At 43.4% G+C, this 15,009-nt stretch overlaps 1 protein-coding gene across 4 annotated transcripts in view; it reads right to left on the bottom strand.

The window, feature by feature from the left end:
- The window catches only part of eipr1 (EARP complex and GARP complex interacting protein 1), a 245,599-nt gene that overhangs the window by 180,035 nt on the left and 50,555 nt on the right, over nucleotides 1-15,009 (bottom strand). For all 4 annotated transcript variants that reach the window (XR_014597474.1, XM_084013997.1, XM_084013998.1 and 1 more), the window contains exons 7-8: nucleotides 4,952-5,119; nucleotides 1,218-1,385 (exon numbers count right to left, since the gene is read on the bottom strand). Coding sequence is in view for 3 of the 4 variants with exons in the window: in XM_084013997.1 (XP_083870123.1) it covers nucleotides 1,218-1,385; nucleotides 4,952-5,119 (336 nt within the window). In the remaining variant the exon portion in view is untranslated. The remainder of the gene's footprint in view (nucleotides 1-1,217; nucleotides 1,386-4,951; nucleotides 5,120-15,009) is intronic.

Below are 15,009 nucleotides of genomic sequence, written 5' to 3'. Positions count from 1 at the left end.
GGGGGATTGGACTATAATGGATGGAGAACAGTGGCAGATTTGGAAAAACCCTGAATGGAAACCATTACAGAAGATATCCCTGCAAACTCTAAATGCTACGGAGAAAAAAAACTGCACAAATGTTTTGACAGTAACTTGTCTTGCCTCTACAATTTCATCCCGTCAGTGTAGTACGTGGAAGTGAAAGTTCAGGCAGTCGGCTTTCATCTACAGAGCACTAATATCAGCTCAATTTACACCGAACTTTTATTTTGATAAGCTTTAGTATCTCACTGTGTGTGAGTAGTCTGACATACAAGAGAGGTATAATTTACCCAAAAAACGACTATATTTACAATACTTTCACCACTTCATCTTGCCGTCAGACAGCCGTTTATCTATACTCACAGACTCCACTGACAAAAACAGTAATTTTACCTTGCACTACACAGGAGATGCTATTCTACCGCTGCCTCGGTTTGTTTGTGTTTTTGTGAGACTTAGTTGTAAAATTACTGTTTTGCAGTCTGACAGCGATGTAAAGCGGTAAATTTACTCAAAATATGGCTTACATGTCTAAGTACATCCACAGCAGTACCTGCTTTGCTATCGTACTGGTATTCCTTCCTGTTTCTCCAAACTTATGTCGGGGAAACGCTGACTACGGAGGAGAACCTTCAACCCCCACATCTGAACGGTCCCTTCAACACAAGCTCTGATTCCACATCTGCATTCAAATCTAGATTCATAACTGAAGAATGAGTGCCACGGCACTAATGCTTTTAAGATGATTAAGGCCATTCATAGATCATGCGGTAAAATGGAGATGTTCAGAGAAAATGCCATCTTAAAAATGAATGGGAGTTAGAGTACGCATGGAAAAGAATGAAATCACAACCCTGGTAATGTTTAATAAGTGGGGCAATGAAGGATGGTTTATACATGGTTATAAATGTCAATAAGTGGCAATGGAGCTGATAATGTACCGCTCCATTCAATTTATTTTCCTCTTGTGTATTCAGAATTGGTGAATACAAACTCCTCAAGCACACTACAGGCAAGTGAGATACCATGGACAGTAAAAACCTGAAAACACTAATTATCACTGTTTTTACAGACCAACAGCCCAGAAAGCCATAACTGAAAAATGATTTAAATCCTGTAATAAACCAGTTTTCACATTAAACTCCTTTAAAAAAAACATTACTGGAAGCATTTCCATTTCTAACTGGACTTACTTGTCCTCCTGGAGGTTGTCCTCCCCCTCGCTGAGCTCCTCGTCGTCCACCAAGTGCCCGAATGGCTCTGAGGAGATGGACACCATATTGGAGAGGATGAGGCGGCTGTCGCTGCTGGCTGTCAACACCAGCTGGTCGTGGCTGTGGTTGTAGCGGACGTTCCACACCCTGGGACCGAAAAAACACACCCGTGGACGTTAAAACGTGACCTTTTACATTCATGTATGGATGTTTTAACTCTGCAGTCGTGTATGGATCATCCAAGCAGTAATGAGGAAAAGCAGACATATATGTTGACTGTGTATGTACGGGAAGACCATACATGCTGAAACAAACACTCGTGCAGGGACTCTCTCTCTTTCACACACTTGTGCCCACGCAAATCATGCAGAAAATGCAGCGTTCCCACAGTGGGATTCACAGCAAACGATGTGTTCCTGGGCATATTCTCACAGCCAGATAATGAGGATTTGGTACCTTTCAGTCTGCATTTGGGCTTAGTTCATGAGTTGATGATGATTATCATAAACTCCCTGATCCTGGTTTTATTTGTTGCTTGGATCCACATTTTCAATCCACATCCTGCTCACCTTCCCTCCCTTCCTCTCTCCATTTGTTGTCCCTCTCTTTTTATTTCTCTGATTGTCAACGCTGTCATCCTCTCTCCCTCTCTGTGTTTGTGTCTCTCTCTGTGAGCCCGGGGCACAGCTCAGAGTGTGGTACCAGTTCCCTCACAGGGAGGGATTGAGGGATAACGGAGGCTGTTGACAGGAAATCAGCCTCGGCCACGCCGTTCCCCGCGCTCCCCTAATCCGCTTCCCTGCTAAAAAATAGTCCCTAATACCCCCAGCAGCCCTGAGGCCATATCCTGGCTGCGTGCCGGGAAAAAAATGAGCACCCACAACACACACACACACACACACACACACACACACAGACACACACACACACACACACACACACACACACACACACACACACACACACACACACACTACAGATAAGTGTACACACAGACATATGCATTATAGAAATGCTTGAATACACTCAAATGCATGAAGCCACACATAAAGATAAAAAGAGAGCCCTTGCAAAAACACAGATTAGAGGCTGGCACACACACACACACACATGTACACACACATGTACACACACATGCACAGTAACACACACACACACACACACACACACACACACACTCACACACTCACACTTATCTCCTATCTGAAGAGATCCCATCTGCAGCCACCTACAGTTATGGATATGTTTGCCCAGTCTATCTATCGTTTGGAGATAACGCCCGCTCTTGTGTGTGTGTGCACGTACACAAAGGCGTACATGTGTGCATATGCTTGTGTGTGTGTGTGTATGTGTGTGTGTGTGTCTGCCTTTATCAGGTGAGGACTGTGTGCTGCAGTAGTAGCCCGGTTTAGCTCGCAGACACACTGATCATCTATTCAGCTCACACAGGAAAGAGAGGGAGAGTGTCTCCCAAGCACACACACACACACACACTCACACACACACACACACACACACACACACACACACACACACACACACACACACACATTTCTGCAGCACGCGATGTTCAGCTCCTAGCCTGAAGCCTCACAGAAAACAAGCTAGAGCAGGACTGGTCTGCGTTCGACCCATAGCGATTCACTCCGTACTGACAAAATGAGTAGCTGCCTATTTAATTAGTAATTAGTGTATTACTACCTTTTATTGCACCGGCAGTAGTTAGGGCATTTCATTAGTTGGGAGATAAAGCCATTAATAAAAGCAGAAACCAATCAACAGTGGAGCGAAGGAGTTATCACCATGTTTATCATTATTGTTCCTGAGTTTAACTCAACGGGCCTGAATTACACTTTTGTTGTGTACAGTATAATTATATTCGATGCAGGGAACCCCCCTCATTCATGTCTGATTTGATGAAATGACACCTTTTCAACTAGTTTGGTTAAACGTCTTCCACATTCTAATTATGTCATCAAATATAAGATGAAATGAAGGACACAACTTTTAGAAAAATGTTGATTTCCTGGTAGATTTACATGACGATCCCTAAAATCAGACACCTCCACTTCTCTTATCAAATGAGATTCACTAATGCAGATTACAATTTCATCTTTTACCCCCAGTGGTATGTAGCCATGCACACATTGAGATATCCAACCCTGAGATGTCTGTCTCCAGCCCAATACAACGGAGGTGAATGCAATTTTCTTTGAACAGGCAGTGGTCTCGGCCTATGAGAGATATCAGCATAACATGTCATTATAATGGCCATCCAGGGTGAAGGAGTACCAATTCTCCTGCATGGCGCTCCCATAATCTTGACCAAATTGAAATGTTTCATTGAAAACTGTTGAAAGGTTTGTTGCATAATAAATACAGCAAACTGCCGTGTATGTGGTGGGCTGAAGAGACGCCGGTTAGAGAGAGCAGTAAAAATCATTGGTTTTTGGGTGCATTTAACGAGCAGGGCTCAGAAGACATAGCATGTTTATTGTGTTACAGAAACTTGATCAATTAGAGAGATTAAATATATCACAAAAGTGCTCAGATCAGTGCAGCACCAATAAAGGTAACGGCTGATCAATGTTTCGATCCTGCTTGGAGCTTTGTCGTGATTTTGACCTGATAAAGATCCAACCACTCTTAATTCATATATTTTAGCATTGAGTAATTGTGTGTAGGTGGTTTTTCCTCTAAAAAACCTCTATAACAATATAAATATTGTTTTCCTAAGGTTTCCTCAGGTCTACAATTTTCCTCAGTGTTGCTACTCCAGGTTTTCAAGGCTGATTTCATTTTGTAAAAAAAAATGCAGGGGTTCATTATATTCTTTTGTTATATTTGTTGAACTTCTCATTACAGCCCGACAGAAATCAATAAATCAAATGCTCCGAACAAAAATAAGTTAAATAATCAGGCATATGTGGCCGTCGCAGGACTGTAATCAGCCCATCCAATCATTAACTTTGGCGGGTTCACCTCATTGGAAAAGACTTGGCAATGCTGGGCTGTTCCATTGGAAGATCTTTAAAATCTAGTGTACTCTTGCTGTTTTCTTAAAATGACCAACCCTACTTTAAATTCTGTATCCGGACCAGATCTGTCTAAATGTATGCAGCTTCAAAGAAGAGAAATTTACGTGACGAAGTCTCAAGACTTTGCACTTCATGTTGAGGGTTATCAGGCCATATCAAGAATGTATGTATGTATTATATTTCAGTTTGATTGAAACAACCTTTCATTATTTCTTTTTATATGTGTCTCTGTGAAAAGTGAAATCTAAACAAAACTCCATTCACCTCCATTGTATTAGATTGGTGGCAGAAATGGACAAAAACCTGAGGAATTAAACCAAAAACGACCTGCAGAGCAAGAGGCCACAAGACGTAAGTGAGAATATAAGCAGCAAATACATCACATTAAAAAGTGATGATACTATTTTATGAGACCTTTCACATTTTCAATCACCCTCCCGCATTATGCCCAAAGGAAAATGCTTTGAATTAAGAAGCTAATTGAATACTGTCAGCTATCAGAAGGCTCACTGACACTGGCTTTTAACAACTTGACTGCCTGCCTCTAGTTGTCATACTTCATTAGTTTTCACCCAAACATGAGAGGATGAAAGCAGGTAAGTGTGACACTCGAGCAGGACGGATGCTCTGGTTCGAGGACAATACCCACTCCACTACCCCCACCAATCCGCTCACCAGTGGGAGTGCTCCTCCAGGGTCTTGACGGGCTCCTGGACGTTGCGGACGTCCCAGAACTTGACCTTGCAGTCGTCTCCGCAGCTGGCCAGGTAGTACTGGCGGTTGGGGTTAAAGTCCAGGTCACGCACCAGCTGGCCATGGGCATTCTCTATACAGTAGATCTGACTGGAGAGGGAGGGAGCAGAAGAAGAGAGAGGTGGTTAGAAATCAGGGAGAAGACAGGAGGCATGGAGGGGACGAGGCGAGGCAGATAGAAAAAAGAATTAGAAAGAAGGGATGGGAATGAGAGGAATCAGCCGGGGAGAGGGGATGGGAGAAAGAGAGAGAGAGAGAGAGAGAGAGAGATAGAGAGGGATATGACGGAACAACAAAAGGAGATATGTGAGAGAGAGAATGATTCACAGGGTCCACACATGCAAGAACATTCCCAGGCTAAATCAAAGCCTCCTCTGTGTCTGTCAGCGAAGGCCAGGCACAATAAAGAAGCCCACATCGGTGGAGGTAATTTATAAAGGCAAGCCTCATAACCGCACAGCCTTGAGATCCCGCTAGAGTGAAGTTAACAGAATGACACGGCAGAGCAGGAGAGACGCTCTGTGCATTGTGTCACTTTCCATCTTTCTGGCCACCTCCACCTCCTTTCATCTCCTGTACATTTTCCTCAGCTCACCTTATCTTCTCTGCTCAAATATACACTTTAATAAATACTATTGCTTCCAATTTTATTTGCCCTCTCCTTTGACCTTCCAACCATGACGTTTCTTGATGTATTGCAGTGCTTTCAAGAGCCATATTCAGCAATGGTAATACCGTTTTCAATCAATTCTACTCATAGCTTCTTTTCTTACTGGGAAGGAGAAAAATAAAGTAACGGTTTCAGACCAAAACAGAGCTGAAAGGAGAATGAAATGTTGATATCCAATCGTTTTAAATTGTTTTTTTAGATCATTATGACAGTTGATTTGTGGATTTGTGCCACCAGAGTTGAACTGAACAGCTTTTCACTGACATGCCCCTTCTCCATGAGGCATTTTGAGGGCCGGTTCGGAGCCTAATCGTGAACCAGTTCTTCCTGTTTCCACAGACAAAGAACCGGCTCTCGGCCAGGAAAACTGGTTCCAGAGCGGCTCCAACTCTTTGCTGGTCTAGAACCGTTCTTGAACTGTTCGCAAACCTACGTCAGGGGCTGGGGGCGGGGTTAATGCTCGAGACGATGGGGGAAAATACACTGCTGCAAAGTTTTACATTACTGTTCCTGGTAATTTTCACTTTTAAATGTTTCATTTCTAAAATGCTGTGATTTTAGTATTTTGTGTATTTTATTGTTATTGAATTATTTGCCACAATAAACACTTTGAACCAACTGTGAACCAGCACGGGCACCGGCCCGGTTCTGAGGTTTGTGTTGGTGAAAAGGGGTCAGTGAGAGTACAGACACTTAATCACTGTGAGGAATGTCACAACAGGTAGGTATACCATTACCCTTAAAGTGTATATGGCAGTTTGATAACGCTGTCACCAAACCCAGTGGTGGGACGGCATTGTCAAGGCTGACGAGATGAAAAGAACAGAAAAAAGGAGGGAAAACCATAGAGACGACAAGTCAAACAAACACAGGACACAAGAGAGAAGGAAGTTCAAAATAAAACAGGAAATTAACAGAACAAAACCCATGACACTCGATCAAATTAAAGAATGTTAGTGGTGATTGGCTGGAAGGTACAGGTACAACAATAAGTGAATGCAGGTGATGTGTGGAGAGATTTTGATACGACCAGGACTGATAATACGCTGCCTTGCATTTGTGCAAATGTAGACGCTCATTCTCAAAAGTGTGAAATTGGTTATGACAGGCTTTAGGAAAAAAGTCAAAATACATGTTGTCCAACCCTCACAGTGTGGATGTAAAACTGCTGTGACGTGCTAGCTCAAGGTTAGACATCAACAAACTGTCAGCCCACCATGCTTTCTTGCAGTGATCAGATACAAAACATATTTAAATACAAAATTGCATTTATTTCATGTAGGGCTTTGTGAATTGTACCTTCTCTCTATCATTGTATACATGAATTACAGGCTATTAAAACTGACAAATTCCAGAGGAGGAAACCTGTATTTATCTATACACAGTAAGTCTATATATATGAATGGTTCTGTTGCTAATATTACTATGCTATCTTTGTGGCCTTCTGACTGTTTTCTAAATAAAAGAAGGAAGCAGAAAATCAACTGGGTGTCAGCGAATGGAAACCCATTTGAATAAACTGGTAATTAATTAGATCTAGAGCTCTGCCTCCACCATAAGTGCAACATGAGACTGTAGAAAATCACTACTTATTTTTCTTTCCAGCACCATTTCTTCTCCAGGCTAGCCTAGCAAAGCCCAGCTTCACACGGCGTTGTTCAGCAGAGTGGAAAGCCTCAGTGTTATGGCCCAGCTGGATGCCAACAGCAGCTAGCGAGCTAGCAAGTCACCCCGCTGATCACGTTAGGCAATTAACATGCTAATTAAAAATCTCATTAAAATAAGGGAGGTATAAGAGAATGACCTCAGGCAGACCGCTGGGCTTCAATTAGGTCAAGACAACTCAGAGACTGTGTGTGTGTGTGTGTGTGTGTGTGTGTGTGTGTGTGTGTGTGTGTGTGTGTGTGTGCTGCCACTGGACCGTGTCGCTGGTGTCAGCACATGCAGCTCGACAGACAATGTCAAATAACTTCCAGTAGCTTCCACTGAAAACACTCGTCTTCATGGAGCATAGATTGAGCATACGTGCACCTTTTAAATGACTAATCCTGCATAAATACGTGTATATCCACTGATTAGCACTTATTAGCATGTACTCTAAGATGTATCTGCCAGATTTACTGTGTTTCTACTGCAATCAGGGTTCAGGTTTTAATAAAACACAAATAAAAATGTTGCATTTTGATAGCTGGTTCTGTTTTGTATAGTTCCATAATTTGAGAAAACATCAGCTTTAATCCAAAATCTCCTTCCTTTTTCTATCAGCATGCTAAACATTCAGGTCTGTGCTGCTAAAAAGTTGCAGATTGATTGATGGGTGGATGTCATGATGTGATTGGTTGGAATTAGTATGTTACAGCTGATGTAAGCATGCGTCATAATTAGACAGAAAATATTGGGTTTTGATGTGAAAATACAGCTATTCTCATTCTCACATCTTGTTTATATTTTCTCTTCAACTGAAAACATAAATCAGTCCAAATTCATATTGTTGGTGATGGTTAATTATTAACATCCATACAAAATGTAGAGCAATATTACAATACAAAACGACATAAACCGTGATAAACAATGTTTAACTTCTATTCTCCTGAAAATGTATATAACAGACACTTTATGGAATTTATTTTTTGCTGTGCAGCAGCGATAGTTTTGGCGTCTACACACTGATTGTCTTCTATAAATGATTTATTGTATGTGATATAAAGGATTTCATTCGGATGAATGATAATATACAATATATATATGCATCCCACGCTTTTAACTTTCCTCCAGTCTCTTCCTGCTGTTCTGGAGTTTCAATTCCCCCGTTTCACCTCCCACATGATCCCACATGATCAGATTTCAAACTCCATCCACTACATCTGAGCGTCACTGCTGTTTGCGATGCTGTTTTTTAATATTAGAGATTTAGTCCACATATTTGTCAGCTACTCCTAAACAGACGACGAAAAGACACACACACATGAACAAACAACCACAGACACACACATACAAGCAGACAGAGAGAGAGATTAGCTGACAGAAAACACAAGAGTTACGACCCCTGCTCGCCCAGCGATGGACGTAAGGCGGCGCTTTGTGGCACTTCGGCGTCCAGCCTGAACCCGGCGTGAGTCAACTCGGACTTTGGGGGAGAACTCACTCAAAATAGCAATTCCATGTGTCATTTTTTGGCTGGAGCACTTGATTTATTTACAGTGCTCCCTCCGTCTCCTGTGTGTGACTCTGAGGTAAAAGGCGTGACCCCGGGATGTCGGGTGGCTGGTGTTCAACCCGGCCCGCCGTGGAATGAGACGCGCCCGCCGCGTGAAAAGGAAATGGAGCAGGAAATTGGGTTAGTTTCGCTCGTTCCCTCTCTGGTGTCTCTGAGCAATCCCCTCCACACACACACACACACACACACACGCTGCCCTGGCTAATAGCGGAGAGACCTGGGACTTTTTGTATGTGCTTGTGTTTGTATGAGTGCAGAGGATTAGCGTTGTGGCCGGCCTAAGCCACCAAACACACTCAATCTCAAGTCATCCAGCCAGCTAGGCTGAGAGTGTGTGAGATGGGGGGTTGATGAGGGGACAGGGGACCTATTACACACACTGTTAGGCACACACAGATAAAAACATAAAACTGGGAAAACACACTATTATGTGTGTAAATACAGAGGGAGATTTAGGTGTATAAGAGGGGAAGCTAAGGTAGACAGACAGACACGTTTGGCCATCACACACACACGCACGCACACACACGCACGCACGCACGCACACACGCGCACACACACACGCACACGCACACGCACACACACACACGCACACACACACACACACACACACACACACCCTCTTGGCTTAGGCTGGGTGATAAATCTCTCTGCTGAGGGGATCGACTGGAACACAGACGCTCACAGTCTTACACACACACACACACACACACACACACACACACACTTCTGTTTCTATGACAACTACTGTGGGGAGGGAGGGGGAGAAAAGAAAAATCGAAAGAGGAGAGCAATCATTTCATCGCTGATCAAAATTAAAGCCTGGCTTTGAGACGGAGTTGGCAGAGAAAGAAAGATGGGAGGAAGAGAGGCAGGTGAAGAAGGGGGGGGGGGGGAAAGGGGGGAGTCATTCATGCATGCACAAAAAGTGAGAGATCATTACATCAGGCAGCCTAAACGGTTAGGGGGGATCTTGACGGTTAGCATGAAATGATCACAAAAGAACTAACACCACAGCTGACTACCAAAACATAATGTTGCATCCCATTCACATCATTTTATAGTTATTAAATAATGAATTCAGTACTTTAATTAGGGATGCCGATACCAATTTTTTCAGATCAAGTACAATGCAATACTTGCCAATACCGAGTACCAATATGAGAACTTAATAATACTGTTAAAGTTCTAATAATAACTTTGAAAACATGTTTGAATTTTTTTCAGATAATCCTCACTTTCTGACTGTAAGAAATTAAAAATACAACCTGGTGTTACATTTTAATAACGTTTAACTGAGCTATCAGAAAAATAGTTCAAAGAAATATAAAAAAAAAAATCAAGACTCAGAGGAGCAGCTTGTCACTTAAAGGTGAATAGCGCTGGTCCGCCTTTAACATCAGTCCACCTTAAGTGCTAGCTAGTGCTAACTTCGGGGCTAACCTCTTTCTATGGGGTCAGTTCAGTCTCATTAATAATGAATGCACAGAGAAGGATTCACAAATGTATTTTGTGATTTATATATAAATGACTCTCTTCTCACAAATACATTTTGTTTTCAATTCAATTCAATTCAATTTTATTTATAGTGTCAAATCACAACAGAAGTCATCTCAGGACACTTAACACATTGAGCAGGACTAGAATACGCTCAAGATTTCAAGAGTCAACACAATTTAAAATTCCCAACATCACCCAGGGGCAAGCGTTACAGCGACAGTGACAGTTTTAAATAAATGTGATATAAATCCATAAATATATTAATTAAAAAAAGATTTGCAATTTTCATCAAAAATGTATTTGTATGTTGTTACATTTATATACAAACTGTTAAACTTGAATTTAAAAGACGCTTTTCATTTGTGAACTTGTTTGCATTTGTTCGTGAACTGGTCTGTATTTATTTGTGGATTTTTGAGACTCTCCTGACGTGACTGGATTCACAAATGCATTTTTTTCAACAAGGAACTCTCTGTAGCCAATCAGATGCCTCCCTCGTTTTCAGCCAATCACATGACTGCATTCCCACGAGGGGTACCTCACCATGGCCAGAGCACAGCTTTTTCTCTGCACATTTAGCTAACTAGTTAGCCATAATGCTTTAGGACAACGGATCATAAGCTAACTTAGCTAGCATAATATGATCCTACTAACATCAGAAAACATAACCGTAATCGGTAATTTGTTTACTAAAGCTTACCTGTTGTTAATGCATGCAAAAATAAGTTACAAGCAAACCATAATAACTAATAGGTAAATTGCTTACTACATTGGTTTCAAAGTGCTGACTATAAGAGCTAGCTAACGTTAGCTAGCTAACGGATTTAGCTAGCTACAAACAAGCTAACGTTGGCTAGAGAGAGAATAAAATCACTTTTTAAAATACTTTTTGTTCTTATTTCTTTTACCGAAAAGCAACGCAAAATGCGCAGAGAAAAAGCTGTGCTCTGGCCATGGTGAGGTACTCCTCGTGGGAATGAGGTAATGTCTCGTCTTGGGTTTTTGTCTTGTCATTTTATTTTGAAAATAACTCCCCTCTCGTTTCAGGTCACTTGCCCTTCCTCATGTGTTCCCTGGTCTGTTGTCATCCCTGATCCCTGATTGTTGTCACCTGTTGCCCATTATCCCTCTGTGTATTTAAGTCTGCGTCTTCCCTTGTCTTGTGCCAGTTCGTCCTACGTCTCTTGTGACGTCATGATCACAGCCACCAGAGAAATCACAGTTAAGTTGTTTTTTTTGCAGTTTATGTTTATAGCCATGTTTTCCTCCCTGTGGATCGATCTTTTTTTTGTAGTTTGAGTTTTTTACAGTTAAGTCTATTTTTCCTGGATCTTTTGTTTTGTACGTTTGCCACCCTTTGAGTTTTTGGAATAAACACCATTCACACTGCCTCTGCATCTGAGTCCTCCCTCCTTGCCCGAAACCCCTGACAGAACGAACTTGCCAGAAAGGACCCAGCAGAGGCAGAGCAGCAGCCACTATGGACTCAGCAGTTTTTTTTTATGTGGTTCTACATATGAACTCCGGGAGGTGACTTACCGACTTCAGTGTCTCCAGGCTGAGCACAGGCATGCTAATGGAGAGGAGGAGAGGCAGTCAGCCCTGGCGAGGGCTAGGGAGCTAGTATCTACCAGCCCGTGGCTCAGGGGCTCATTGCCTGCCTGGGTGAAGGGCTTTCTCTCAACCCCTGAACCCCGGCCATCCTCCACAGCCATGCCACCAGCCCAGGCCTCAGCCACAGCCAAGCTACCAGCCCAGTCCTCAGCCACAGCCAAGCTACCAGCCCATGCCACAGTTCCAGCCATGCTACCAGCCCATGCCTCAGCCACAGCCATGCTACCAGCCCAGGCCTCAGCTCCAGCCATGCTACCAGCCCAGGCCTTAGCCACAGCCAAGCTACCAGCCCATGCCGCAGTTCCAGCCAGGCAACCAACCCATGCCTCGGTCACAGCCAAGCAACCAGCCCATGCCTCGGTCACAGCCAAGCAACCAGCCCATGCCTCGGTCACAGCCAAGCAACCAGCCCATGCCTCGGTCACAGCCAAGCAACCAGCCCATGCCTCAGTCACAGCCAAGCAACCAGCCCATGCCTCGGTCACAGCCAAGCAACCAGCCCATGCCTCGGTCACAGCCAAGCAACCAGCCCATGCCTCGGTCACAGCCAAGCAACCAGCCCATGCCTCGGTCACAGCCAAGCAACCAGCCCATGCCTCGGTCACAGCCAAGCAACCAGCCCATGCCTCGGTCACAGCCAAGCAACCAGCTCATGCCTCAGTCATAGCCGCGCCACTAGCCCATGTCTCGGCCCGTGGAGACGTAGCAGACTGTTGAGCTTCATACTGCAGCTGTTGAGAAATATTTAACATGTTCATCAGATTATTGTTGCAGGGCGGATTAATAGGTTCAAATGATGAGAGGTTAACGACACGCGGCCTCTGTGATGGCTGAGGGTGTATTGGAGTATTTTTACAAGTACGGGTACATACAGTACTGGTATCAATGCATCCCTACTTTCAATAGAGTCCTGCAGGGATTATGTATTTTTGTAGTCCAACCTGGAATTTGGCATCTCACTGGCTTCTCAATGGGATTTCTACATCGGATTCTAAAGAAACCTTTATGATACGATTATTAGGATATTCTCATTTTGCTACTTGTTGGGAACCACCTTTTTTTAAGACACCTCCAAGCTTTAAATTCACAAGAGGGGTATTTACTGATGTGTTTTATGTTGTAGAAGAAAACTAAAATCTCTTAAACTTGTGTGAACCTCAGACCTTATTCCAGTCATCTATAAAAAAAACATTCAAAAATCCATCGACTTTGAGACGAGGGAATTGCAGCACCCTATGACATCGTGCACATCATGAACTCAGGCTAACATTAGGTTAACATTAAGTTAATATCGTCACGGGGTCACCTCCTTGTGTTCTGTGTTCATCACTAACTCTCCTGTCATTGCAGATCCTGCCACCCTCGTCTGCCCTGTAATCACCTCATTCCCTTCACCTGGGCTCCCCCGCCCACTTCCACACCTGGCCCTCATTATCCTCATCAGCCTCCCATTCATTTACAACCCATTCTCATTCACCCTGTCAGATTGTCATGCCTCATGCCCTGCTCTTGTCCTGTCGCTGTTTGCTCTGCCTACAACTTTACCTAGACTTCTGCTGGAGGATTTTTGGCCTCTCTCCCTCAGTTTAGTTTTGCTTCCTTTGTTTGCTGCCTTGTTTATTTTTGTTTGCCTTTTTTTTTTTAAATGAATTTGGAATTTTTGGGGAATTTGTGCTTTTCGGTCCAGTGTTTTCTGAGACGTGACAAATATTCCAGCAACCCCAGCTAACGTTTAGCGACATTGTTCCGTTTTTCAAACCTGTCTTTATTATTGTAAAGTTAAAAGTGAAAAATATAACATTTGAAAATGAGAACGACTATAGAAGCTAAGCAGCCAAACAGGGTAGAAGGAAATGACAGGTGGTTCTTACATTTCCCCGATGGATAACGGTGTTTTAGCACAATAGAAGGTGTAGCAGACTTATTTTCTACCTCCGTCTGGCATCAAGTACTCAATATCTCAAAAATTACTAACAATTTCCAAGTGGTAAACCAGCCATCATAAACCATGACTGTAAACTGTTATGCCTGTGCAAGAATGGAAAGCTCGACATAGGCATAGCAACAGTAACCACGCGGGTGGGTGGGCTCATATTGCAAACCTAAAAGGAATTTTTGCCCATTTTTAATCTTTCACTTCAAGGTTTGCATAAGGTCATGAACACACCATTATGAGAGTTATGGTATCATGTCTGGTGCATGTCTACCGGGGGAGGGGGGGCACATGAAAAGGTTACAGATGATCTATTTGACAGTAGCCGAGTTCAAAAGGTCAGCGTCAAATCAACAGCAGCATATGGATAAGCAGGATTTCCAAAACAGCTGACATCTTTTGCATAACGTCTGGTATTAGAATGTGATATACGATACTCCTAATAGGCAAGCCTTTTTGCATAATGGTGCCAGATCTGAATATGTGAATAAAATATGATGGGAAAGGCTTTTGAATGATGGTTTACCTTGGGTACCCTATCATTACGGCACGCCGAAGCACTGCCACATCTGTTGAACAGGTGCAATGAAAAGGCTGGTTTTGGCGAGGAGGCGTGCAGCGCCAACCGGAGCCTCCTTAGATGCCGTCTAGAACTCATCTGCACCAACAGACAGCTGGCTTTAAACCTGGACTGTGAAGGAGCGGATAGCACCACTATCAATCATTTCACCTTCCTTTACTCTCTGTCTCTCTCTTTCCATATGTGCTCACTGTACTGGGTCTCTCTCGCTCGCTCACACTCGCACATGCTGCACACCACAGGGAAGCTGCATGCTTCACTGCAGCGCTGCACTGTTTGTCGGCATGCACCCTGCAGTGCATGGTATGGCCGCAAGCACGACAGCTATTACACAGCACTGTGTGTGTGTGTGTGTGTGTGTGTTTGTTACCCCTCACTGTGGACTGTGGATCCAAGAGGGAATTCAGGGGAGAGCAAGAACATCTCCAGTGATACCCCTTTTCCACCAAGGCATTTTGAGGGCCGG

Source organism: Eutrigla gurnardus (assembly GCF_963514095.1).
Source record: "Eutrigla gurnardus genome assembly, chromosome: 7".
NCBI classification, from domain to species: Eukaryota; Metazoa; Chordata; class Actinopteri; order Perciformes; family Triglidae; genus Eutrigla; species Eutrigla gurnardus.
Note: the sequence above shows the minus strand (reverse complement) of the source record. Positions and strands in the feature narration are given on the sequence as shown.